General features: G+C 37.1%; 1 protein-coding gene across 1 annotated transcript in view; it reads right to left on the bottom strand.

The window, feature by feature from the left end:
- Positions 1-26,661, bottom strand: part of ARHGEF3 (Rho guanine nucleotide exchange factor 3) — a 103,072-nt gene that overhangs the window by 28,468 nt on the left and 47,943 nt on the right. Inside the window, 1 exon segment of the mRNA XM_030283095.4 lies at positions 23,079-23,141. Within this exon segment, the coding sequence (XP_030138955.4) occupies positions 23,079-23,141 (63 nt within the window).

The raw sequence follows: 26,661 nt of genomic DNA, 5'->3' as shown, positions 1-26,661 counted from the left end.
AGTGGTGAGAAATGCCAATAAAAATATTAGAGAATAAGTGATTATCATTAGAAATATGCTCTCAAAAACCACACCTGTAATTTTTCCAGGCAGAGTCCTAATCATGGAAAGATCAGTGCAGAAAAATGAAACACATCTCTGTGGAACATGTGACATCACAAAACTGAACCCCAAATTCCTATTCTGTCTAGAGTCTCCATTTGAAGACCTTTCATGTGTTCCTTACTTGTGCCACATGTGGAGTAACATGAGAAGGAGGAAGTTAGGTTTCCTCACTATTATCATGGGCTGTGCTTTGGGATTTGCAGCGAAGATGCCCTGAACCATTCCCCCAACTTTTCAGTCAGTAGCAGGAGTCTCCCTTGTCTCCCACTATGAATGATGGCTATTTCAAAACACCACCTCTACCCTGAAGTACACCCAAAATGATGGTGAGCCATGATTCTCACACCAACCATCACAAATAGTTTATTGCATAAACACACATCCAGTTCAGGCTGCAGGCTTTTAAACTCACACGGTGTTTCTTCATACAAAGGTCACTGATAGAACAACTCTGCACTGGAAAAGAAACAGATAAACAACCTGCCAAGTTGCTTTGGTCTGTTTTTATTTTGCGAAATTCATGTAACTTTTGATTACCACAGAAAATATTGTACAGTTAAAAGATGCCTTGTAACAATCACTTTCACACTGAGGCAGAAGCACTCCTTTCACAAGCTTCTCTAGGGATAAATAACAGGCCATTTTTAAATCTGCCTCAGATTCATACACAAAAATTTTGGTGACTGGCCCGCAGCTCAGTGCTAAAGGGTGGCTGGCCTGGAGACACTGGGAAGGGTTCGCACTTCTCCACCCCACTACCACACCCAGCAGCCACAGCACTGGGTGGTCCCCGGGGAGGGAATCACAGGGTGTGGTGAGGTTGGCCAAGATGATCCTCCACGAGTCACAATGAAGTTGGTTGAGTTTGTCTGAGTACACTTCCCTGGGGAGAGCAGAAAGGAGGAGGTGGGGACTGATTTATCCATGTGGACTTTTAAACAGCTGCTCAGATTCTGTAGAGGGTGAATTGATCATCCTAAGTGGAGTGCCCTTTCCTGAATTTTTCATTGAAAGGCATTCTAGGGAAAGGAAATTACTGGAAACACTTGAATGATGTTCAAATGAGATTTAATGTAATTAAAATACTTTTGTTTAAGTTACAGGCAGTGGGAGAGCAGGAATTTCTCTCTAGAGTGCTTATGCTGACTGGAAAATTAAGTAACAAATTTATTCATGAGAAATCATTAGCTCCAATAAAAAAATGTTCAGCAAGACACCACAGTATGTTGTGATTTCTGGTCTATTTTTTGTTTTGATTCAATTTTATTACAAAAACATTTCTATTACATTAGTAACTCTGTAAAATTAGTCTTCAGAATGGATAGTATTTCGTAATTTTCTGCTGTATGTATGCATGTATGTTTTGCTTATATATATGTATGTATGCCCAGATAAGAGCAAGAAGAAAATTCTGTTCTTCTATTCAGAAGCAACAGGAATTTCCCCTCTCTATAACAGATATAATACTGGCCAAATGCCACTTGGTTTGACTTTCCAACCATCCCCTCCAAGTGCAATATGTAAAGCAAAGTTTGGGCTTCCTAGGATTTATTAGGCAAATCACATAACTGGGGGAGAAAAAAAAATCAAAATCCAAACGAAAGCCTACAAAAAACCTCAAACAAAAATAAGCAAACAAAAACCCTAAAAAACCAACCAAACAAACAACTAAAGTGCTTTCAGCTACAGAGGTCCTTTTCAGGTCAGAAATAAAACTAGCAAAAAAAGATATGACCTGGATCTTTTTAGTTCTCTTTTCCTATTAACCTCTTTACCTAATAATACAAACTTCAATCCTTATTATACATTTCTTTGTGTTCAGCTTGACACAGCTTACTGTGCTGCACTCAGACTCCCAAGTGCTGACAAAGAATAGGATTTTACAGTATGGCTGAGGTGAACTGACAATTTGCCACTTGTGGTGGTATAAACCTCACTTCCCTCTCTACCCAAATTGCTCTTCCTCCCTCTCTTCCTGCTCTTCCACTGGCACTGTACCCTCTCTCTGTGTAGTCCTTCCCTCCACCTTACTGCAACTCTAACATTCATCTCCTCACACAGGTAAGTCAGCAGTCCAAAAACCAAAAAATACTTTTTTTTTTTTGCCAGATCTTGTGTTTGCTGTTTCTGTGGGCTGAACAAGTTACTGTGGCATGAGAAAAGCACCAGAACTCACTGCAGATAAATGGTGAAACAGCTCACAGGAATCAGTAAGGCCAGGACAGGGAAAAGGCTGGTTTTTCTCCTCCTAGTAGTTCTAACGTGTTAGCTCAGATTGTTTCATGAAGTCATATCCAAAGAATATTTTCATCATTTCATTTTTCTGGATGACAAATTTGGATCAGATTATTTATTATTTTTAAAAACAAACACACCTATTAATTTCCATAACAACTGTGCACCGTTACTCATCTAGTCAGTAATTTTTGCCAATTTGACTACCTTAAAATTAGAATGCAAACCTTGAGACTGATTTCATGTTCTCCTGAGCAACAGAATTAAGGTTGGAAAAGACCTTTAAGATCATCACATCCAGCTGTTAACCTAGCACAGCCCACCACAATACATTAATTGCAAAAGGTGTTCAGAAAAATTAAAATTTGCAAACTAAGATCACTGTGTAACACTAGAAGTTTAGAGTAATGTGCCTTATGAAAGTCTAACAATTTTAGGAAATTAAATCAGAAGTATGAAAATTACAATTCATGTACCCTTTTCTAGACAAGGGTGTGCCAGCAGTGTTTCCAGACCCAAAGGTAAGCAAATAAAAATTGTTTGACACAGATTACAAGACATCCATGGGAAAGAGTGGTGAAAGTCAAGCAAAACCATGAGACTACTAAGGGATTTACAAACAGAAACAAGCATTTCATATCTTCATTACAGTGAAGCAGCCTTGAACCTGAAAGGTCTTTTTTTTTACACTGCAATACGGACTGACCACGTAGTGTAGAAAACCCCCACATTTGGTCCTGAACAGAGTTCCTTGGATCACCCAATGCCTTACAATCCAGATTGTTAGTGATTATACAAATTACAATATACTACTGTAGTGCTCCATTAATACCTTCAGAACTGTTCACGTCTCATATGCTGTGACCTCCTGTACAAACACATCAGACAAAAATGAACACAAGAAACAAAATCATCTTTCTGTTACCCACATCCTCCCACTAAGAGCAGGCAGGAAAACCATGTTATAACTTCAAAAAGAAGTGTCCTTGCAAAAACTGGTAATGCTTCAACAACTGATAGAACTGCTCTACTCCCAGTACAACTGCACTGCAGACCTGTATCCTTACAGATGTGGGATGAGGTAACAAATGTGACTAATCCTTAAAAGACAGCTCAAATGGGACATTACATCTTCAAACAAACAACAACTTACACTGAGACAGAACTCCTTTGTTCATATCCATTTATCATGGATTAGGGAATCGAGAAACCACTGCCAGGAATAAAAATGGTTTTATTTTAAGTTACAAAATAACTGTCTTCCCAAGTGTTAATACAATGATGTAATCCCATCCCATGGTACAGAAGTTACTATAACAAGCTTTAATTTACACAGAAATATAAATAAAAAACAGTTTTCCTGTATTCTCTCCTGATTTAGGAAAGGCAGCTGTAATTTCTGAAGGCTGTCTCCTCTCTGGTCAAGCTGTTAACAAACTACTCTCTGGCACTGATCAAGTTCAGCCTGCTTTTATGGGATCATTATCAAATCTCCAACCACAACACACCACAAGTGTTCAACTATGAATTTTGGACAGGTGACTAATGATCCCAGTTAATTTAGTTCCCAAGATAGTTGGAAAAATGTCTCAAAGTAATTCCAACCATCACAGAGAAAATATTGTTTACTACTTTAAAAGCTAAGAAACACAACTGCATTAGAACATACTTCTTGTATCTAATAATCTTGGAAACGTAACAATTGACTGAATACAAAAGCAAGATGGTTTAGCAAACACTCTGATTTTATCATATAATTGAGATTGGTGTTAAATTACATGGATATCAAATACTGTATCTTCAAATCCCCACAAAAACATGAACTTTTAATAACACTCCTACACTAGTAAACAGTGAAGTGTGAGTATAAATGCCAATAGAACAACATTAGGAGACTTAAATATCAACCATAGCCCTTTGGTTGATATTTAAGATAGCCCAAACTACTTTGTTCTAAGGATGCATGTTAAACAGAGTATAGTGGGGGAACAGAGAAGCCATACACTTTTAGTGCAAGGCACTGCTCTCAGGGCTAAAGAACATGAACAGCTGACAAGTTTGTTCTGACCAATGTGTAACTTTTGGGAAGGATTCTTCTGATAACATGGGGATGTATAGCAGAAGAAAAGCACACAGATGAGAAAAATAAACAAATAAAAATCAAGTTGAGAATGGAGGCTGTTATTCTAGACCAGACAGGAACAGGAATGAACAACCTGAATGGCAGGTTTTTGGGATTTGTGGGATTGGGATAAATAATTTATCTATCCTTTCAAAAGCCTTTGTAATTTCTGTTTGATGCACAATAGAACTCATTAGAGCAATGCAAAAAGGAGCACAGAACAAAGTGATTACCTAAGAAAATGCCAAATAATGTACAAAATTAGATACAGGGTATATGAAAGGCCCTACTTCTCAGGTGAGTTTGATGCCATTCAAGAACAGAAAAAGGCATTATCACATTAAATGAATTCTTGTATTATGTGAGGCAATATGCATTCCATAATTGATGGGTAGAACAAATTTAGTGTTGAAGGCTCTGTACCATGAATACCCCACTAGCAACCCACACACTACACTGCCCAACATGAAATTCTCAGAGACAGTCCTTTTTCTTAATATGACCTTCAACTCCACACACAAGCAGCAGTTTAAGTAGACATGGAAGGGATCTTTAATTTTTTTTAAAAATCCCTCCAAAGGAATCTTATTTCACTCTTCAGCTGTCAAACCCTCAGTTTGTGTACGAGCTCTAGGCTGCTACAGAAGAGAACAAGGTTACATAACACTTCTTAGTAACTAAATTAGTGTAGGAAATGGGCTTGCAAGCACTTTTACAAAGAACCATAATAAAAACCAGAAAACAAACTTGTAACCATCCAGAACTGCTCGTTTGACTGAAGCAAAAATATTTTGTCACCTATAAAAGTGGAAAGAGGAAAGGGGAAGTAAAATGTGCAATGGGAGTAAAGCCCATGTTTTTCCAGGCTGCATGATTCTGCACTTTCATTTTGATTTTGATTAATAATTTTCCATTAGAAACAAGATAACATTTCACTGCCTGTATACTTATCTTATTCTGGATATGATAGTTAAATAATGAAAAGTATAAACCAAGTAGCAAACAAGTGGGACAAAAAAAGCAAGCAGACTGTTGGCATATGAACACGTTTCAATAAAGCAGAAGGAAAAATGCTAATCCTTGTGTTGTACTTCAAGCACATTGTCACACATGGTACAGGTGTTCTCAGTGTGCTCTGCCAGCTCCCCTTGAATTCACTACTCCATTCCTCCCTAAAACAAAACAGGACCCAGGAAGAGAGAGCACTGACTGGGTATACAAGACTACCTAAGGGAGTTGCAATGAAAATCCACAAGGAAAAAGGGTTAAGGCCTGTGAAATGTCCAGCCATTGCACTGATGAATCCAAACTGAAAGGACAGCTTCATAAAAGCATAGTTGTACAATAAAGATTGGAATGCATCTCATATCTGCAGTGGAAACACAGGTATGTTATTACATACTGTTCTCTGGAATTTGATGGGTTTGTTTTTGTACAAACACTCAGACTACCTGCTTCTGTTCCTAATTGCTTCCTGTAGATCTGGTATTTTTATTAAACTAAAGGATATCTATCCAAATGATTGCAGTTTTGCCACAGTAAGAATCCATCTATTTTGTTAGTTCAGGAAGTGCCATTTGTTTCAGTACGTGCTATCTAACAGCAGATGTGCATTAAAACGTGTCATTGCAGGATATATTAACCACATCACATGAATAAGCCAAACAGCTAAAATAAGAAGCTACAAAGATCTTTTTGAACATGAGCAGCCTCCCTGATCTCTACGAAACTAAATCACTAGTCTGATATTACTTGCACATATGGGAAAGATACAATAACTGGCAACAGATCTTATGGAAGGTACAGTCAAATGCTTTGGACTTGTTTTACAATTGCTACCTACCCTACTAGCACCTCTTTTTTTTTTTGTCCTGAGTTATACATTTACATACCTACAGTGTATCTACAATAGAGTTTTGATTCAGGTATTATTTTCCCAATATACAATAGCTCAAGGAGGGAAGGTTGCTTTGCTTGTGGCTGCAGGTTTGGATTTTTTTAATCATTGCCTTGCTCCCACATTCTTCCTCAATATCTGCAGCATTTGAGCAGCAAAAATCTCTAAATCAATCAGCCTCTGACCCAACACTTCTGTTATAATTGTAATATTCCCCATCCTCTGCAAGGTCCAAGGCAATCAAAAATCCTGTTAGCCAATTTACATTTGTATCCAGATTATGAGAATGAAGCTTTGAGTGAGATATTGCAAATTTTCAAAAATAACAGTAACAGAGATAAACCCAATTAACAAATTACTAGAAAGAGAGATATTCCTTGCAAAAAGAGAAAATAGAAAGAGGGAAATATTTAACCCTGATTCTATCTCTGGTGTTAGGAAATGAGCAGCCTTCACTATGACTTGCTATACAACTCAATAGGAAAATGTAACCAAATATCATGCTGAAAAATGACATCAGAAATACTGTCCAGTGTTTGTCATCCTCTCTTTAACCTTACAGAAGCATATAGCACAAATCCAGTTTTGCATCGGACCACAAAATACCCATGGACAGTTATGTCTGTGAGCACAGTTTGCAGGCAAGTGGCTCAGGAATCAGACGTTCTTTGCCAAGAAAAGCTCCACAGATTTTGTACTGGTAATCCCCAAATTCTTGGGATCATGGACAACAATATTAAGCAACTGGTCTGCTTACCAACAGCTTCAGGCTTGTAATTAGGAATTTTTATATTTTTTTCTTTCACGTGGCCATAAGAATCATTAAGGTCATCTCTGAGACAGTGTTGTCCGCCATCCATAATCTCAGGACCACTTTTTCAGACTTTTTTACTAAATGTAACAGCTGTATTTGTGAGGTGATCAATATTCACAAAGTCTCTGAAGAGTTCACATTGGAAAACAAAATAAAATAACATATTTGAATGACACTCAATACCCATCCCCCCAGTACTAACCAGGGGAAAAAAGGGCAAGAATGCTAAAGAAATATTTCAAAGAGATAACACTTTGATCATAGTTTTTAAGATTCTTATACAATCATTTTGTTCAGTATTTTTCCATATGTGAATGAATTCCAATACCTAAGGACCACAGTTTCTTTCCTACTGTATTCAGTTTTTATAGGGTGAGGATTGTGTCTTGTTTGTGAAACTGGCTGGAAGTTTCTAATGGTTCTTTTCAGGAAGCATGCATCTGTTTTCCAAACCTGTTCCTTCCTAAACTTGCTAAAGCTGGCCCCAAAAATGCATCAGGAAATAACCAGAGGATGAGGGGGATGGGGAAGGAACTTCAAAGACACCTTTTCTTAATTAAATCTCTAAGTGTTACTTCTTCCTGTTGAACTGAGTCACGCAGGGCTTTAGCTGTCACACCTGACAGGGGGAGGGGAGGTGTCAGCACGGAGAAGAGGTTTGTGTTTCAGCAGCCTCCTGTAATTGGCGGGCTGGAATTAATTAATGAAGTGGAACTAGCACACACTTGAGTGCAGCACACAATTAAGCACGGCAAGGAGTATCGAAAAACACTTCTGCTTGCTTTAATACTCTTACTGCGACAAAACAGGGAGAGGTAAAACAGCAAAGGCGAATGCCAATGAACAGAGACACGAGGGTGCCTCTGGCAGTCACTGGTACCATCTGGGTCTCAGTCTGCTGCTAAGCTATTACCTGAAGAAGCAGTAAGAATAGCTATCTTACCTAATAAACAATAGCCTTTTCCATTTTTAATCTTTTTTGTCTCACAATTATTTTAAATATTCTGTCTAAAGCCATATGAGTCATGTGGCTGTTCCAAGCAGTCTCAGCTGGAACCTCTCAGTACAGCATTTCAAGTACTAATTCAGCTGGAAAGTCAGGGTCAGGAATGTGTCAACTCCATGGATTCACAAATTCATTTCAGGAATGTTATTTCTGTAACCTTCTTCTTAATCAGCTCCTAGTGCTCAGAGCACCTTCCATCAGTGCACAAGCCACCTTCCCATAGATGAGGTCAGATATTTAACTTCTGTATTTTAAAGAACAATCTTTGGAGGGGAATAGAGAAAAAAAATCCTCAGTTATTTTTGGAGCATTTCCTTCCATTTACTTTTCTTGTTAAGTAACAGCAGATCTTAGATGCATATTTTTAGTAATGTGTTCTTCTTTAACTGCCCTGACAGAGTATTGCAAAGCAGCAGCTGATTCTTCACAAATGATGTACCTAAACAAATCAGCACTTGTGTAAATTTACAGCTACATTACATCAACACCTACCAGAACCTAAGAGTGCCAGTGACTGCTGCTCACAGGATAACTTGCACCCATTTGCAGCTTCACAGAGTTGCTGTTGAATCAGTTTTGCTGTACATAAGCATCAATTCAAGTAGTTATTAATTCTATAAAGAAGAAAGAAGCCATTGAAGTTGTTTTCAGGTGATGCCATTCCAAACTCACAAGTGCAAGCTTGGCTGGCTCAAACTGCTTCCATATCAGGAAATCACAGCACTTTGAGAACAATAAAGGGTTCCTTCATTAGTTGTTGTAATCCCCAAGGATAAGACCTACTTTTTCCATACAGAATCTTCCACATGGAAGAGCTATAACATTTTCTTTTCTGATGATCCTTTAACAGACAAAAGGTATTAATGTTGCCACTAACAATTTGTTCCTTCTTCCATTTCCTTTTTCTTTACACAATGGGAAATTGCAACTAATTTTTGAGTTACTTGTAAGAAGTGGAAAGTGATGCAAGGCAAAATGAAACCTGTCATAGCTTCATTACCAGTGTAGCTGTACCTACATATACCATAGCAACTGTTTCATAAAGGCTTTGTCAGCTCTCCCTTTCCCATTTGCATAGAGGTTTACCTTTTGGAATGACCTCAGACATCAGGTTACAAGAAAAAAACCTGAATGCTGCTGAATGCATCAATTCTTTGCTTCCTAAATTATGGTCACTAAAAGGAAACTATAAGGTGAGAGCTTTACCAGTAAATCCATCCAGCACTTGTGTATCTACAACTGGTCTGTTTAATGCTAAGGAGTACTTTGTAAGATGTCCTAATCTGTATCTCTCACCTGTAGAGAGCTTTTTAGCCTATTTAAGTGAACACCACAAAGAGGAAGTTATTTTTAAAGAGCACTAAGAAGTGACAAATGTGAGAAAATATATCCAGCAAGACATACATAGTTGCTTAACTAATGGATGAAAAATTATTAATATGTTGACATTATGTATGTTTTCTGCTAATGTAAATTAAACCCACTAAAACATGACAACAGTAAGAATCAGAGTATAGCTCTATTATTGCTGCTAAAGAAATTACTTTGGAAACAAGGCATCTCATTTGATGGAAGGGAACATTCATTCATATCATGTCATGTCATATCCCCAGACACAGGGAAAAAAAAAGTCTCCCTGCCAGGATGCCAGAGGGAAAACTATTTTTCCAGAGACAAACTATCTTAACTTCCTGAGGAGTTAGGCAAAAGCTGCCAGTTAGGCACCTAATCCTACCCATGACCCAAGATTCCATTTAGAAAAAATCACTGAATTTAAAAATACAAGGTAGAGGAATGATGAATGACAAACACAACAAATGGGCAACAAATATTAGCTGTCTCTGAACAGGTAGTGTATTTTGGAACTTCTGTAAATGGCATTTTTAAAGCCTGTATGCAGAATAGTTCAAGTGAGAATTTGATACAGGAGAAAGTATTCTGGCAGAGATCATTACAATTAGCTGTGCTCTAAGGGCTCTTATAATGTTGGGGTTTAGGGGCTTTTTTCCTTCGTACTCTATGACAGAAGACCACTGCATTGACTTCATGCAGTAAACTGATTTTAACAAATTTGTACGGAAATACTTCCTGACACTGCTTTTACTTTGCTTATTCCACAGCTATGCATCCTGCATCAAAAGACTCTCTACCACAGCAGGTCCTGAAATTCTGCACCTAGACCAAGCTCAATTACATCATAAATGAATACAAAAATAGTAGTTTCCATTTCAGTAACATTTCCATATTCCTTTTGGTTTGATGAATAAATTTTCTTAGTACCACTAAGGAAAAATAAGCTCATCAGCATTTCATAAGCAACAAAACCAAGCCAGAGAATAGATGATAGATGAAATTAATGAGAAATATGCTTTGTAACCACAAACAGACTCAACACTTCAGGCAATGTCAACCCAGCCTCTACATCATTTCCTTGGCTAATTCCACATAGATATGAGCAGCAAGTTCATTATCATTATCATAAGTGTTAAAAACGTAATGTAAGCAGAAAAGGGCATAAAAAGCTGCTTATTCAGACAAGAGGTTAAAAAAGCAAAAATGTCTTCAAACATCAAAACACTCAGACTGCTTGAATTCAGAGCACATTTCATACAGAGTGCAGGAAATCACTGTGCTATTCTAAGTGATGGTACAAAAGAAAAAAAAAAGCCACAAAAGAAGCACAACCAACATGCCATAAGCAAGAAACACCAGAATATAAAACAAAAAATCTCCCAGAAACAATACAATGCATACAATGAATAACAAAATGTAAACATCATATTCCAATACAATAATGCTCTGACAACTCTCAGCTTTACGACTCAAAGTTGACTCGTTTGTCTTAATTAAGAAGCAACTATGGAGTTTTCATAACATAGGTAAGAAATACTTATCCAACCACTCTGTACTACCTATAAGTATTTTCAGAACTTTAATTAATGGTTCATCAGTAAATAGTATAAGAAACACTTGCGTAGCCTGTGCAAGAATGCTTTTGCTCTCATGACAAACCCACTTGACAGTTTGCCTCTTCCAAAGTCTCATCCTGTTCCCATCACATACACATCCCTGACCATCTCTGGCTCCAACAACAGATATAAATTAGACAAAAATATCTCATTTAGAAGACAAAAGATCTGATACAAAGAGATCTATAAGCAATAAATAAAACCATATGCCTATTCAAACTTGCAACTTGTCTTTGTCAATATTTTCACACAATCTGGGTTCTTACTACTCCTTAGATTAAATCAATAGTTTCTAGAAGAAATTTCATTAATTTCACAGGAAGAAGAAATTTACTGCCAGCTTCTCCCCTTCCAGCTAAGGTTTACATTTGTTTTGTTCATTATTGAAGTTCTGGAAGTGTACAATTAGTTTAATTTATTTTGAAAGGTCTTCACTAACCTTTGCAGAAATTAACTGCTATGACAAGAACACAAAAGACTTTGACCAAGTTGATCTATTTAAGCCTCAGCTATCCTACCTTGCCAATGCCTGTCTCGTACTTGAAAGCTACAACAAAGCCAGTGAGACCTCTTGAAATATGGAGGAATCATTAAAGGCCAAATAACACATAGCCAGTTTTTACATTTCATTGAAGAACTCACCTTGAACACTGAAAAGGAAAATCACAGAATTAGAACTTTGGCTGGCCTTAAACAGGTGAATTGTAATTCTAGCAGTCCTCTGGACACTGTGATTTTCAGGGTCCCTACACAGCCTCCAGCTACACCAGCAGGAACGTACTCTTGTGTTATGTAAAATGAATTATTGAAAGCTTTAATAATCAGCTGTTTATTCACAGAATTGCAAAACTAAACCATCATAAACTGAAAATATATTTCAGTAAGAGGCAGCTGATATAGGATAAACTTTATATTCACAACAGCACCATAATGCTTTGTTTTCCTTTATCAAGTAGATAAGTCACTCAGGCTGTCGATGCCTCACACCAGGTAAGTGCCCTGAATATATTAAGATCAAGTGTGTTCTGAAGACAAGGATCACAAATTTACAGTTCTTTACAAACATGATTCAGTACAGTAAGGTAATTTGGAAGGGAAATATCTCAAATTATAAGTTTAAAGAGGAAATACACAAAAATTCATTGTGTTTTTGATCAACATGCTAAAGAAAATCCAGATGAGTGGACTGTTGCTGTCCTCTGAATTACATTTTTAGAAAATCAAATCAAAAGTCAATTACATTCTCACAGTGAGTTAAAATTGAGTAGAACCATTAAGCACACAGCAACAAATATTTAAATATATTAAGTTACCAACAGTAAGATTTGGAAATTAAATGCTTCAGCACCTTTGACAATTCTATGCAGATTAATGCATTCATCACTACCTAAGCATCCTTAAAAAAACCTGGCAAAAAATTCTAAGTAATACAAAGGAATATCCCTGGCAGCTGAACTGCCTGCATTCCAGGAAGGAGAGCTTTAAAAAGACTGTGGTTTTGTTTCCAATTCTATCAAATGTTCATTAAAGAAGCCAGTTGACTGAGGTAAATCAAGTGAATCCCTCCTCCATGAAGGGATTAAGCTCTTAGAGGCAAACAAAACTCAAAGGGCAACCTCTACCACAAGTACAAAGCAAATATATACAGTTTAGATAATATATTTTATGTACAAAGATAGTAGATGAAAGTCTGAACATTTCCCAAGACAAAGTCAAATCCTTTCAGTATTGATTTGTTTGAGAACAGTGGTAAAAAATATCAGCTAGACTGTTATAAACATTGAATTAAGAATTAACAGATCAATTAAAAAATAGACCTTTTAATCCAACTAATGGCTGATATTGCAGATAAGACAGAAGAGAATATAGAGGAATTAAATGAAAAACCCTCTAATATAGCAGCAGATTTACATTTTATCCTGCAAATGCAGAACTGTGTGAATGAACCTTGCAGGTTTACAGGAAATTTTTTTTATTTTTTTGCTGACTAATTTTTGTAGTCATGTAAATGAAGAAGTTCAAATAAATGTAAATATCTCGTAAGTTATCACTAGAGATGTTCTGTCCTCATCCAGGTGGGATGACTTTGCAAAACACTATTGTTCAGCCTTCTGTATGCTAGTGGGTAAATCTTAACCACCAAGAGTATTACTCCGCAAGTTTTAGTTCTCTTTTTTCTGTAGTTTTGTTCAGCAGCAGCAGAAGTGACATGCTAATATTCTATTGACAAACCCATTCATACACTTGTAAAAAAATAACATTATGGTTTTTTGTAAAATAGTGTTGGAGCATTTAGAAACACTTGTTAAGCTTCTACTTGCTGGGGGCTTTCCCCTCCTAGCTGCTTCCCACAGCATGGAAAGGGAACAGGGTGCAGGTGCATAACAGAGCCAGCAGCTGTAAGCAGATACCCTTCAGCTGTCCTGATTACACAATTACAGCGATAACAGAATGAAAGACAAAACAATAAAAATTTCCCCTAAGACATAGAGGACCTAAAGGCTACCAAATGAATTGAAAAATCACTGCTACGCAGAGATCATTTTCTGGGAGTATTGAGGCATTACCACAGCATTCTAAGATTACCCCAGAGAAAAGTATGAAACTTTTATGACAAATCATGTTACACTTGTCTGTTGTAAGATTCACCTGCTTATGTCTCCCTGCATTGCCCTGTGCTGGAGTGGCCTTGGCTGACAGCCTGCATTGGGATGTACCCTTCCAATTGCACTCACTGCACTGGCAGTACAGAACACTCCTCCAGGAATTTCTGTGCTTTGGTCTCAAAGCAGCTCAGGAAAACAAACACACATTGGTTGCATTTTTCAGATAAGGATCTGATCAAGAGAGAAGTCCAATGATCCACAGAAGGGTACACAGAAAACTTAATGCTCGTGAGTGAATAAAAACAAGCCAAATAGACCATGTAACCACAAATATCTGAGTGAAACTTCTTATCTCTTTTTTTAAAAAACTACTTTCATCAGCTAAAATTAGGAAGTACCTACTAGAAAATTTTTAACAGTAAGTTTGTCTTTGTTTTTCTTGTTGCTAAGCTCTTGCTGAAGAAGTTATGTGATAATGACTTTCCTGCTAAGATGCAGCTTGTTTTAAAAAAACACAAAGCCTAGTATAAGAGGTTTCTTCAAAAGATGAAAGCCGATGTTATCTATTATTTAATGAAATTCACCTCAATATATTGATACAATTACTTCAACTTCACATTAGCTGAAACTAAAATACCTCCTCTGACCTACCTAAGAAAAAGGCATTGTCTGAAAGAACTGGTTATCTGTAGGACCTGGCTACACTATAAAGTACCATATAGGATCCCCTGCCCATACCTGTTCAGGGATTTTATTCTGATCTGAATGCTCACATGTGGTGTAAAACAGTGCCTTAAACTAGTTTGTGACTAGGAAACCTTGTTAACAATAGACAGAGAAACTCTAAGCTGGATTGCCTGCAGGAGTAGTAGAGTCTTCTAAATAACATCATGTAAAACTATCTGTAATGAATAATTTCACTATCATTTAATTCAACCACCAAGAGATGGGTGGGACAATGCCCTTACAAGGCCTGTCCTAATGCTATGATGTAGAGAGGCATCCTGGTGTATTTATGCACCAGCTTAATTTCCTGTCACTCTAGAAGTTGGTCACTTCTAGAGGCACAGCCAAAATGTAGCTGGCATTGCTAAAATTTATGGACTTTAACTATACAGCCATGCTAATTCAGTGAATCCTGAGGCTTCCACTTGAGACTTCAGTAAGAACTGCACTATATCAAGCACTCCCACTGGATATTATTTGACAATGAATGGGCCATCCTTTCCTTCTTCCACAGAATAAATATAGGTTGACTACTTCAGTCAAAGTTTAACATAACTCAACTCTTTGGCTCCAGGCCACACACAGCACATTACTTACATGGTGCCTTCATTTTTTTACAAATTATTTCTGCACAGGCCATATTATAAATTTAATGTAAAATACAGTTACCAATGATGCATAGAATTTAATTTTATAAAATGTATGGCATTATACATTATTTATATCTATAGAACTAATATCGGGTTTTATTTTGACCTCTAAATAAACCAAATTACAGTAACTTATTACTGGTCATGAAAACCTCCTCTGCAAATCTTCATCAAACCAACCACCACACACATTGTTTAATAGATATCCAACTTCATAGCTGCCAATAACATCTGGCTAATTTCGGTTCACAAATTCTCCCGATTCGCCATGTGCAAAATAAGCAAGTGTCAAGCCTGTTTCTGTAACCCAAAAGGAATTTAAACTGAATTCAAACTTTAGTTGCCATATTCTGTTATGTAGCATATCAAAAATTACACTGTTATTACTATGCAAAGCAATTATTTGAAATAGAACACAGACATATGTACACTACTTTGGACTGAATCAGAAAGATAAGCTGTGTTACATGCAAATATCATAAGAATTACAAAATCTTCATATTTCTGAAGATTAAGTTACCTTTTGTCTGATATATTTCTCACTGAGGTAATGTGCTGCTATTGAGAGCTAAGTCCACAGACTGAGTGGATGTTTTTGATGAAACCTTTCTGATTTGGAGGCAAAACCTTAGCTCCTTTTCTTCTCTTTTGTCAGTACAGCCAAGGGAAGAAAAAACTGGCATCTCACCAAAACACACCTTGCCTAAGAATTGGTATAACCTGTTTCCATATTTTTATCAGAGGTCTTCCACAGTTCCCAAGACTTTATCATAATCTAAGATTTGATCATCAACTAAACTAAACAAACCAACTATACAAAAGTATAAAGGATAGCTTTGCAGTGTCTGAAAACCATCAGGTTTGGGGTTTTAGAGTGTCTTTCTTGCTCCACAGTTATACACATTTCAGCCTCAGAACAATAACACTGAGCATGTCTCATCAGCAAAAAAAAAAAAAAAACACTGAAGAAAAATAATTTTCTAGGAACCAACAAGTTTCCCAACAAGTCCCCCAACAAAACCATTTTACGGCCTTACTTCCCCCTCAGAGACTGCAGAATGCCAAGAACTGTATAAATAAAGAATACCTAAGGAAAGGAAATGGCATATACAACAAATTGATGATGTTGTATCAAATAATGCCTTGTGCATGAATTTAAATAGGAGCAGACAAATAGATGCCAGCAAGTCACAATAAGATAGTGTTATAGTTTGAGCTAAACCATAAAAAAGTTAGTTTTAGTGATCATACTTCATTTAAGGTATAGACCTGCTTTAATTTCTAGAAACCAGGTGAATACGTACAAGGGATACATTTTCTTACTGAGTTCCCAAGTATGTTTCAAGAATGTTTGGTGTGTGTTTCCAAATTGCACTGAAGATGTTCATCACAAAGTTCATCGCACATTTGCTGTCTTCACCAAAATAATCCTTGAGATTTACTGGAACAATTAGCCAAATTCTGAGAAGTTGTTCACATAAATAAAGAGTAATTGTATAACTACACAGGAACTCTGAGATCATACTAGAATGCAGAGGGGGAAAATGCAGCCTGACCAACAATTTACACATTTTTCCAATACAGTATTGTAGGTTTCATCTAATGAGAAATAGCAAGAGAATAACAAAGTAGAGCCTTAAGATACAGAACATTACTCCAAATAATGCCAGCAGCAGAGGGTGTAGTCAATGACAATCATATGAGTGATTAATAATGGATTAAGAATAGTCGCTGTATAATGAAGTCTGAATCCAGATGAGCACTGACCACCCTGCTGCACAGCAATATTCAAAGGTTATGAATAATGCAAACATATTGTATACATCTTACTGGGCAAGCTGAAGACCTTTTATACTATGAACATGCAACAGACCACAGTTTAAAGAAATAAAAGACCCAGATACAATATATATTGTAATTATCTTGACTCTGATAAGCTGATGTGGAAGTAATCCTCTCTAAGCTTTTAAAGCTAGCTTGCCATACCTTAGCAATCAAATATAATTGAATTTATAATTAAGTTTAATTAGGTCAAAGAATGTTTCAGCCATATTGACAATTAAATACATAATAAATGATCACTTTGCACTAAAAGCAATCAAAATTAATGAACTCTGGTCTAGTGTATGCAAATGTAGCTTAAATCTGGGTACCTTTTTGCTCGTATTTTATACTGGGACATATTTTATTAACTTACAAGTAGGCAAATAAGCAGTAAGACATTTCCAGTTCACTCAGTAGTAAATGACTGTTTGGCAGAGCTTAATTTTCAGTAATGATATATAACTGAAATAACCGTTCTGTATAACAAAAATAAATAGCTCTTCTGAAATTTTACCTTTTTTATGAAAGTGTTTTACATGTCTAGTTCATCATGTATTTCTTGTACATTCCTTGTCAAAATAACAACACCACCAGCTTCCATGAGTTTACAACAAATATGCACACAACCAATTGCAGAGGAGAACTGCACACCACTGCCCTGATTCTTCTTCTGGATGGAATTTTGCTCAAGTAAAATTTTATTCTGAAAATCCCAAGTTTTGTATTAGATTTTACCAGCTTTTTGTTCTGGAAATCTCCTGAATTACTCATGATTTTACAGAGATAAGACATATGAGGCACACGGTATCATCAACATTACAAGATTTCAGCTATGCAGTCACCCCCTTTACAATAGCCATTAAAAATGCAGTGCTGTTTAGTACTTTGCTGAGTGCTCTGTGCAATAATCTCCAGATAACAGTGTTCACCAATGCTCAGTGTGATGTATTAGCTATATTTAATAGCTTGGAACACAATACAGAACCCACTGCCTGTGTCTGAGTAAGGAGCACAACCCTCCAGTGCTGCACCACGAGAAGGCTGCACTGAATGAAGAACCACATTTCAAAGCTGGGTTATGAGGACAGAACAAAAGTCGCAGCAGTAACGAGGCACAAACACACACACAGAAATAATCTAGAAGCTGCTAAGAATTTAACTAAGGAGAGAATGTCTGCAACAGGAGGAATATAGAGCAGAGCTCATGGGGGTGTTTTAAATACAAAAAAGTACTTTGCCCTCTATGATTGTTAAAGTTGTCTCAGTTTGCCTGCCCCATTTCCCCAGCCTTTAAAGGGATAACAATAAAATCTGAAGTTTATGTAAGCAAGGTTAATCACATAAAATCTGAAGTTTATGTAAGCCAGGTAAATCATGAAGCATATGCAGGCCAAGAAGCTATCACCATTCTAAGAGCACAAGCATGAAACACCATTGGCTGGGTTAACTGGACAGACTGAAGTCCATTGACTGAGTTAAGCCTCCCAGTGGAGGCCAACATGGATAAAGCCATGTCAGATATTAGGCACATTTCTCTTTAAATAAACTTCCGACCGCTGTGGCTTTGTACATTCATGCACTCAGCCCTCACAGTCTGCTGGCCACATCTGTCACGAGTCATCACAAACTATTTGACATTGAGGAGATTTGCAAATCCACTTATTTAAGCTGGCAATAAAATGAGCCAAGTTCAGCCAGTCAGTTTAATAAGCCAGTTTATCAGCTCCTGAAGCATCAATGCCAGTCCAGATCACTAAACAAATACAAAGATGATTTAACATGCTTAGGTTACCAGTCCTTGTCCTGAGTCAGCAAAGCTCCAAGCAGTGTTTCCTGTGGAAGGAAATTCTGTCAGTATGACTTATTCCCTTGGAAAAGACGGGTATGTCTGGCAATGGTCAGCCATAGAAAAAAATATTTAGATCTATTTTTGTAAAAGGATTGTAGACACATGATGATGTAGTTTGCAGGAGACCCATATGGATGTTGCTTTCCAAGGTATGAAGTAATCCAGTCATTAAATAGTTACTAGCCTTTCTTTGTCACTCCCACCCTCTCCTGGGCAAAGGTGACCACCAGATACATTTACACAAATTGGGGTTAGACAGTAAAGATGGCCAGACCTTTCCACTGCCAAGCACAAAAACAAGGCACATCCCTGAGGTGATGCCTGTGAAACCAGTGCAGAGTGAATGCACCACCAGCAGCCCAGGGAGCTGGAGAGCTGACCAGACCAGGAGTCATTCATCTCATGCAAACCAGACAGTGTGCTGCACAGGAGAGCCTAATATATTGATTTGTTAAATACATACAATATTTAATAAAAAATAACCAATTTTATTACACAGCTTGAGAGATTTATTATTTGTTAAAATGTCATGATCTATTATTATCCCACTGAAAATCTAAATTCATAATAGAGAACACACACATTCAAATTTTCATATTCTTAGGCTTGGAAAATAAATGCATTCATTGAAGATATACATATAAACAATTTGGCACATCTTTTCAGGGCATAACAGAGTTGCTCGACAAAGGAACCTGAACATTTAATTATTTACATCATGCTATAATCCAAAGAATCCAATTAAGCATAGAGCCCTCATCAAGTAATTTCAAAACTGCCATTGCTTGGAAGAAAAGAAGGTATTGCATTGGGCTAATTGGTGTCTTCTGAGAATGGCCATGACAGGCTAAGGATAGATCTCAGGTCAGCACCATTTCCCTGGCAATAGTGAAAAAAGCTGTCCATGTGAAAGCAGAGTGAACACCTCGTGACAGACAGGTAGTTTGCTCTCCCAGACTCAGAAATATGCAGCTTCAAGGGCTTCCTCAGATGAATGGCTTCACTCAGTCTAATAGCTCTTGGCATTTTTTTCTTCCGTGAATTTACCCTATTTGTTTTTTGAACAAAACCTCTGATATCCACAACACCTTGTGCCAGAATTGTGCCACTGGTGTGGCAGGTGAAATGGCAGCACTTTTGCTTTGGTAGGAACCTACAAACAGCTTTATTTTGTACCCTGAGTCCCAAGAGCAGGAATACCCTTACACAGACCATTTCTCATGGAACTAATCACGTGCCAATTTGTTGCCAGGATATTTGATTTCAGTTTATTTAAGTTCCAGGATATTTGACTGTTTTTAAAACAGAAACCATTCCAAACTTTTAATTATTCTAGACACTTCTCCTCACCCCTTTCTTCAGCCCCCTCTCCATTTTTGGGAATAAGTTACTCTGTATGTGAGGCAACAGAGAAAGGAAAAGTGACCTTGAAAAACACCACCACAGCTGGTTTCTGTGAGATATGAACTGATTATTTTTGACATTTTCCTTCTTTTTGAAATTTGCCATCACAAACATGAAAACAAAAGACAGCCAACTCTCTGCCTTGTAACAGAAATCTTGAATTACCTATAATGCAAGCTACGGCTATCTAAAATCAAAACATAAAAATACACATCTCTACTCAATATAAATAGCATTTAAGCAGACACAGAGAACAAAATGCTTTTACAGGTAAGTATTCAGCCATGGACTGCCAGATTCCAGCCATCTCTTTCGTGCCACAAAATTCCACAGTGCAATTAGAAAACTGTCCAATGTTTTCCAAAAACATGAGATATTTGGTCTTCAGTCTAGTTGCATTCTCAGCATTGTCTTTATCATTATTTATAAGAAAAATATGACATGAAAGGAAAGATATAAGTTTAAGTTTATTTGCCATGTCTAGGAGGCTCACAAAGGTGATAGTTCTCCTTTACCTGGGGGTCTGATAATCTAAGAGAAAATGTAAATTCTTCCTGTCCAACTTGTTTTAATGTCAACAGCACCTGGTTTTGATGGGCACACTTGAACCATCACCTGAAGCTAAAAAACCTGAGGGTGTTGTTCTGAATTCACATGCCAGGCTAATTTCTTAACCAAAGGCACCTACCCTCTCCAAGTCAGTCACCATGACAGTTTAAGTCTCCTGTCACAGCCAGAGGCAAACTGGCCTTAACAGCAAGCCCTGGCAGTGGTGAGGGCACAGTGTGTACCACACACTGAACAGGAACCTGCAGCATTGCAATGTGCAGGGCAAAGTAAGCTTCAAAGGCACAAGGGACAATATAGTCCATACAGCATAAATCAATCAGCACTTCCTGGTAACAGAAAAAAGGGGTGGGTGACAAGCTTGAAGTTATCTCAAGCAGAAAAAGATAAATTGACTAGTGTTTACATAAATTGTACATTTAAATAAACTGATCATTCTTCAAGATACAATGTGTACCTTTTATATCCTCATGGGATATTCCCCACCCTGTTGACTTGAGTGATTCTGAAGCACTGTAAGGAAATATTCAAACTTCTTCACCCAATTCATTTCTCACCCCTATTTTTTAATACAGACTCCAGCATACATTTACATTTAAACAATGAAATTCTGCATTGATGGCAGTGGGCAGAGTTTTCTTAACAGCCCTTCACACATTTTATTAACATGATTCCTCTAAAGTAGGGATTTACAAATCTTTTTATGAAAATCCAAATTCAGTGGTTTTATTAGTCATTGTCTTACAGATTGACATTTAGTAAATTACTTTATCTCTTCTCAGATTAATTGATGATTTAGCAATAATGGTTACACAGAAAACCAATACCAAGAAAATATTTTATTAAATTTAAGTACTATTTAATAACTGCAAATGAAGGACATTGCTATTATTATTGCTGTATCTATTGCTCATCAGAAAACCACAAACCACACTTTGCTCAGTGCTCTGTCTGTATTTGCATGGAGCAAACTCAGAAGTAAGATCACATTAAATCACCCTCCTCCAGGAATTCTATTAGCAGGAACTTAGCTACTAGCCAAGAGAGAAGCTATATTCATCCAAGTATTTCTACAGCAGTGTAACAGATTCTACACAAGGAAATTTTATCTAATTGTCTTGATCACCAAAGAATAAAATACATGTTTTTTTTCCAGAAACATAAAAATAGTTAAACCCAGCATTTTCCATCCCAGATCAGAGTTAATCATCTAAAAATTATCAATTTGTCCAAAATAATAATGAATAGTCAACAATTTCCAATTTTCCCTGAAGAACAACAATTCCTTTAAAGAAATAACAATTCTTTTGAAGTTGGGCCCAATGTAAGTTCTGATGGGATAAACTAACATTAAAGTATTAGCTCACAGACAAGGTCAGGCTACTGTGGGTTTATGATTTCCAGAATAGTGCTGGATTCTACCCAAATCACTTGAAGTGCCTGCAAGAGATTATGTTTTTCTGCAACCATCCAGGCAGGTGAGCCCTTAAATGTAATGAATGCTTCAAAGAACAGGTATACTTCAAACCAAAATTAACATCTGATCACGAAAGAAACCACAGCACTAGGTTTGACACTTGCTAATAAATAAAACTGTTAAAACAAGCAGTGTCGATTCTTTATTTTTCCATTACTTTTTCTGTCTGCACTATGTGAGAGGTCTACAGAAAAGGAAAACTGGTTCAACAACTGACTGTAAACAGAACACTTCAAATATTGATGAAGACACTGAACAGAATGATTGACAAGTTTTCCAACCTCTATTTTAGTTCCATGGGTTTGAAACTATAACTTCAAGTGTACATCACAAGTTTACAGGAAAAATACCACACATTGCTGTTTACTGCATAATTACCCTCATTAATACTTTGATTCAACCCTCACCATAATGAAAGTGTTTGGTTCTTACAGCTTGCATTAACCACCACCGACAACCAAAATGGAATTTCTGATACACCCATTCAACAGTATAAAAGGTCTATATTTAAATCCTGCATTCATAAAGTCCTTTTATCCTATTAATTATTTACTAATAAGAGATTCAATGCTTTACAATGCTTTACAATCAACTGTCATTATGACATCATTTTTCTTTTAAAGGTTTAATACAGAAAATGAGAGAAGAAATATAACAGACATTTTTTTCACAACAAGCAGAACAAGTTATTCACGCTATGTATGAAAACAACACAGCTGAGAAGATGGAACTGACTTATTTCAGAATACTCCTAACTTCTAATGTACTCCAAATTTTAGTTTCAGGGGGTAGAGAGGGAGGGCAAAAAAGAAAATTAAATTACTTACACTTGTATCCAGGCTGCAGATACTGATTGTATCTTCATCTTGAGTACTCTGTTTCCGTTTTTTCTATAAAGGAAAATGAAAAGAAAGCTCAGTTTTGATGAACAGTACCAAACTGCCTTTGGCTTGATCCTGAGACAAGTATACATCATGATGTCATACACATAAATATATGTGCATATATATTTAACTTACTCTCATTATCATTATAATCACCATGTATGTGAACATAAACTCTCTTTTCATGAGTTGAAAAGCTACCTATTAGCACATTGTGAAATGTGCTAATGCTGTTCCTTTTCTGCTCAGGTAGGTTCACTTCAATTAAGAAACTTACTTCTAACTAAAAGCATAAGTAATTACTCCATGTTGGAAACTGTACTTTGGCACTTGATATGGACTCTTGTATCTACTAAGACTGTCAGGAAGAGAAACTCATATTTTGTGCTGAAAGCCTATACTTAAGATTTTTCAAAGGCCACCTTCAGCAATCAAGTCCTATCCGCAGACAGTCAATATAAAAGGTGAAATGTACTGCAGGAATTACATTAGGGTATGTTGGGGTTTCACTCTCCATGTCAGTGATTGCATTCTGCTCCATATTCAGGTTTTGGATTTGCAAATGGCAAGCCCTCCCTTGCGTCATATCACAGGTTCACCACAAGATTAATCTTCATGCACTTCAAATAAGTGTGAAATGTCATTTAACAGAGCTCTGTGTTGTCTACCAGGCCAGGAAGATTCAGGAAACAAGAGAAGTCACAGAATACATGTTTCTTATTTATCCAGCTGTGCTGTCTTCCAATGCCAACCAGATAAGCAGTCACACATTATTATAGCTGGGATTTAGTTTCCAGTCTATGGAAGTCAAAGATGAGCAATTTAGAGACCAAAACCCCCAGACAGATGCCATACAGAGTTCATAGTTTATGGGATGTCCAAAGCTCAGCTAAAAGGTAGAAGCTGCACACAATTAAGGTATTTTTTAGTTAAAAAAAAAAAAGGTAGAAAAATTGTATCCTCTCCCATCTCCAGTGTCCATTCTCCTAGCTCTTGTAAAGCCAGTGAAACAACTTCAGATCTACAAGGTCAAGCATATGGTTTCTGAGAACTGTTTGTTTGATGAAAAAAGATAAGGAATATTTATCACAAAATCCAGAAGTTTTGATTTCATACTCTTTTAAAACTAAACCCTTGGTGTTGAAATATTTTATGTTTACTCACTGGTATTCGGCAGATCTTTGACTCATTCAAATACAATTGTGTGCTTTTTTCAGAAAATAACTTCTGATACTTTTCTTTTAAACAATAATTTCAAAGTCAGCAACAGTTGTGTTTTAACAGTATTCTTGTCCAGAAACTGGACCATGAGTTCTGTCACCACATTAGACAGTGAGAAGTGTTTTATGAAAGTAAATCTTCACCCTCAGAATAAGCACAATCAAATCCCTTTTACTGCTACAGTATGGATTATTTGCAACAAATTAAAGAACTGACTAGAACACAGAAATTTCTGGACCAGACTACACTGAGCTATGAACAGAAATATCTGAAATAATACTGACTATGTTTGCTTATCCTCTATCAGTCTTTTGTAAGGTTTGTTTTTTTCCCCACAGGATAAACTAATCTGAATTACTATTCGGTGGTTAGCAAATGTGAATTCATCATGAAAAACACAAATCAGGGATGAGATCTGTCAGGTCAGTACTTTGCCCAGAGAGTAACATCTCCTAAGATTCTAGTTGCAGACTAGAACCTGTTGCAGACTGTTCTTCAATCCTAATTAGAATTCTGGGGACCCAAATGCATGCATCATTCAGTTGTACTCAAAAAATGATATATTGATTCTACTTAAGTCTACTCCACACCTTTACTTCACAAAAAGAAATTGTAAAACCGAAAAGTACCAGCCCTCCAAACAGTGGACACAGGTTAATGAAAAATGAAGAGCATTTGGATTTGGAATACAGCTTTCTACAAGAGAAAAATAAATTAAAATGGTGCATGGACCTGGTGTACCTGAGTCTACATTAACTGATGCTTCCAGTGCATGGATGAACAGGATGCAACTGCATCCCCAGCTTGGGATGGTGTTGCTTTAAGTCTGACATTTTAGACTCGATTTCACTGCTAATGGAGTGTGACAAATGACCACACACACAACAAATGGGCTCCTTTGTTAAATAACCAACTGTAAGAGTCTTACTGCAGTCACATGGCTACAGATTAACACAGAAGGCGGTGCTTCCACCACTGGCCAACTCTAAGGAAAGTGGACTGAAACTGTAAATTATGAACTATGAAATTAATTATATTAATTAATTATATGATAGTATCAGTTCGTATTTCATAATTATAAATTATGAAATATGAACTACTACCGTACTAAGCAAGGCTACAGGATTAAAGTGAACTTGAATGAGGCAGGATATGCGTGTCTGGGTCCAAAACACAGAGGTATCATGGCCAAAGCAGTGGCCATGAGGACAAGCATCCATGGCGAGGCTATTCAGGTAAAGCACAGGACAAAATGGATTCACCAGGAATTAAAATATTAGTATCTTATTTAGAAGCAACCTCTTTGGTTATATAACTAAATATCAATACACTCCTGAGGAACAAATCAGTATCAAGTGTGATGTACAGACCAAAAGCAATGAAAAGATAAAAGTAAAGTATAGGAAAAGCAATTACATATTGAGTAAGTCTGGGACAGCCTCCACAAAATAGATCTCTTGCTCTACCCCTTACTTCACTGTGCTAATCAAAGGATCATTCCTCACTTTATTTTAGATCTTCTACTTACTGAAAAGTAGTACATACTTAATATAAAAGCTACTGAATATGAAATGTTATCTGGAAGCTTGCAAATATTATACTCATTATGTTCTTTGTGAGCCTCAGTGGTTATGCAACACTAGTAATTTAATATAAAAATTGTCAAATATTAACCACTGCAGGCAAGATTAATGATTTCATATTTCTGAGAGTTTCAAGGGCTATTATCATTGTGTAAGAGGGAGGCAGAACTCCATGGCAGAAAAAAAAAAATCCAATAATTGAGCTACCAGACCATAGATAAATTTCTTTGCCCATAATAAGTGGATTAGAAGCAAAGATTGCAGTGGATATTGTGCAGGGAGCATAAGATGCTCATTAAATTAATCCCTGCTCTTTGCAAACATCTTTTCCCCAAAGGGGTTACAAGTCCTGTCTCAGCTGTCATAGCACAATGCAACTGACCCCTGAATCTGCCCGTCCCACAAAATCGCCCCTTGATTCTTGCTCTCCATCTTATGTTTGAGCTCACACGGCACATGAAGCAACACAAAGCTCTCACCAAAGCAGCCCAGAAGCTCAGGCCAGTGTAGCAGCCCTGGCAGAGCCCAGGGCAGGGCTGGGTGAGCACTGCAGCGTCCCACACCAAGGCAGGCTCAGTCCTCACTCCAGCCCTGCTCCCTCACCATCCCCAGCACACTCTGACATGAGAGTCCCACTGCAGTGTTGTGTGACACACTGACCACAGAGCACCCTGCTAACCCCACATTGGGCTATGAGCAATGGGCAAATGCCATCTCACCAC

Source organism: Taeniopygia guttata, chromosome 12 (assembly GCF_048771995.1).
Source record: "Taeniopygia guttata chromosome 12, bTaeGut7.mat, whole genome shotgun sequence".
In the NCBI taxonomy this organism is placed as follows: Eukaryota; Metazoa; Chordata; class Aves; order Passeriformes; family Estrildidae; genus Taeniopygia; species Taeniopygia guttata.
Note: the sequence above shows the minus strand (reverse complement) of the source record. Positions and strands in the feature narration are given on the sequence as shown.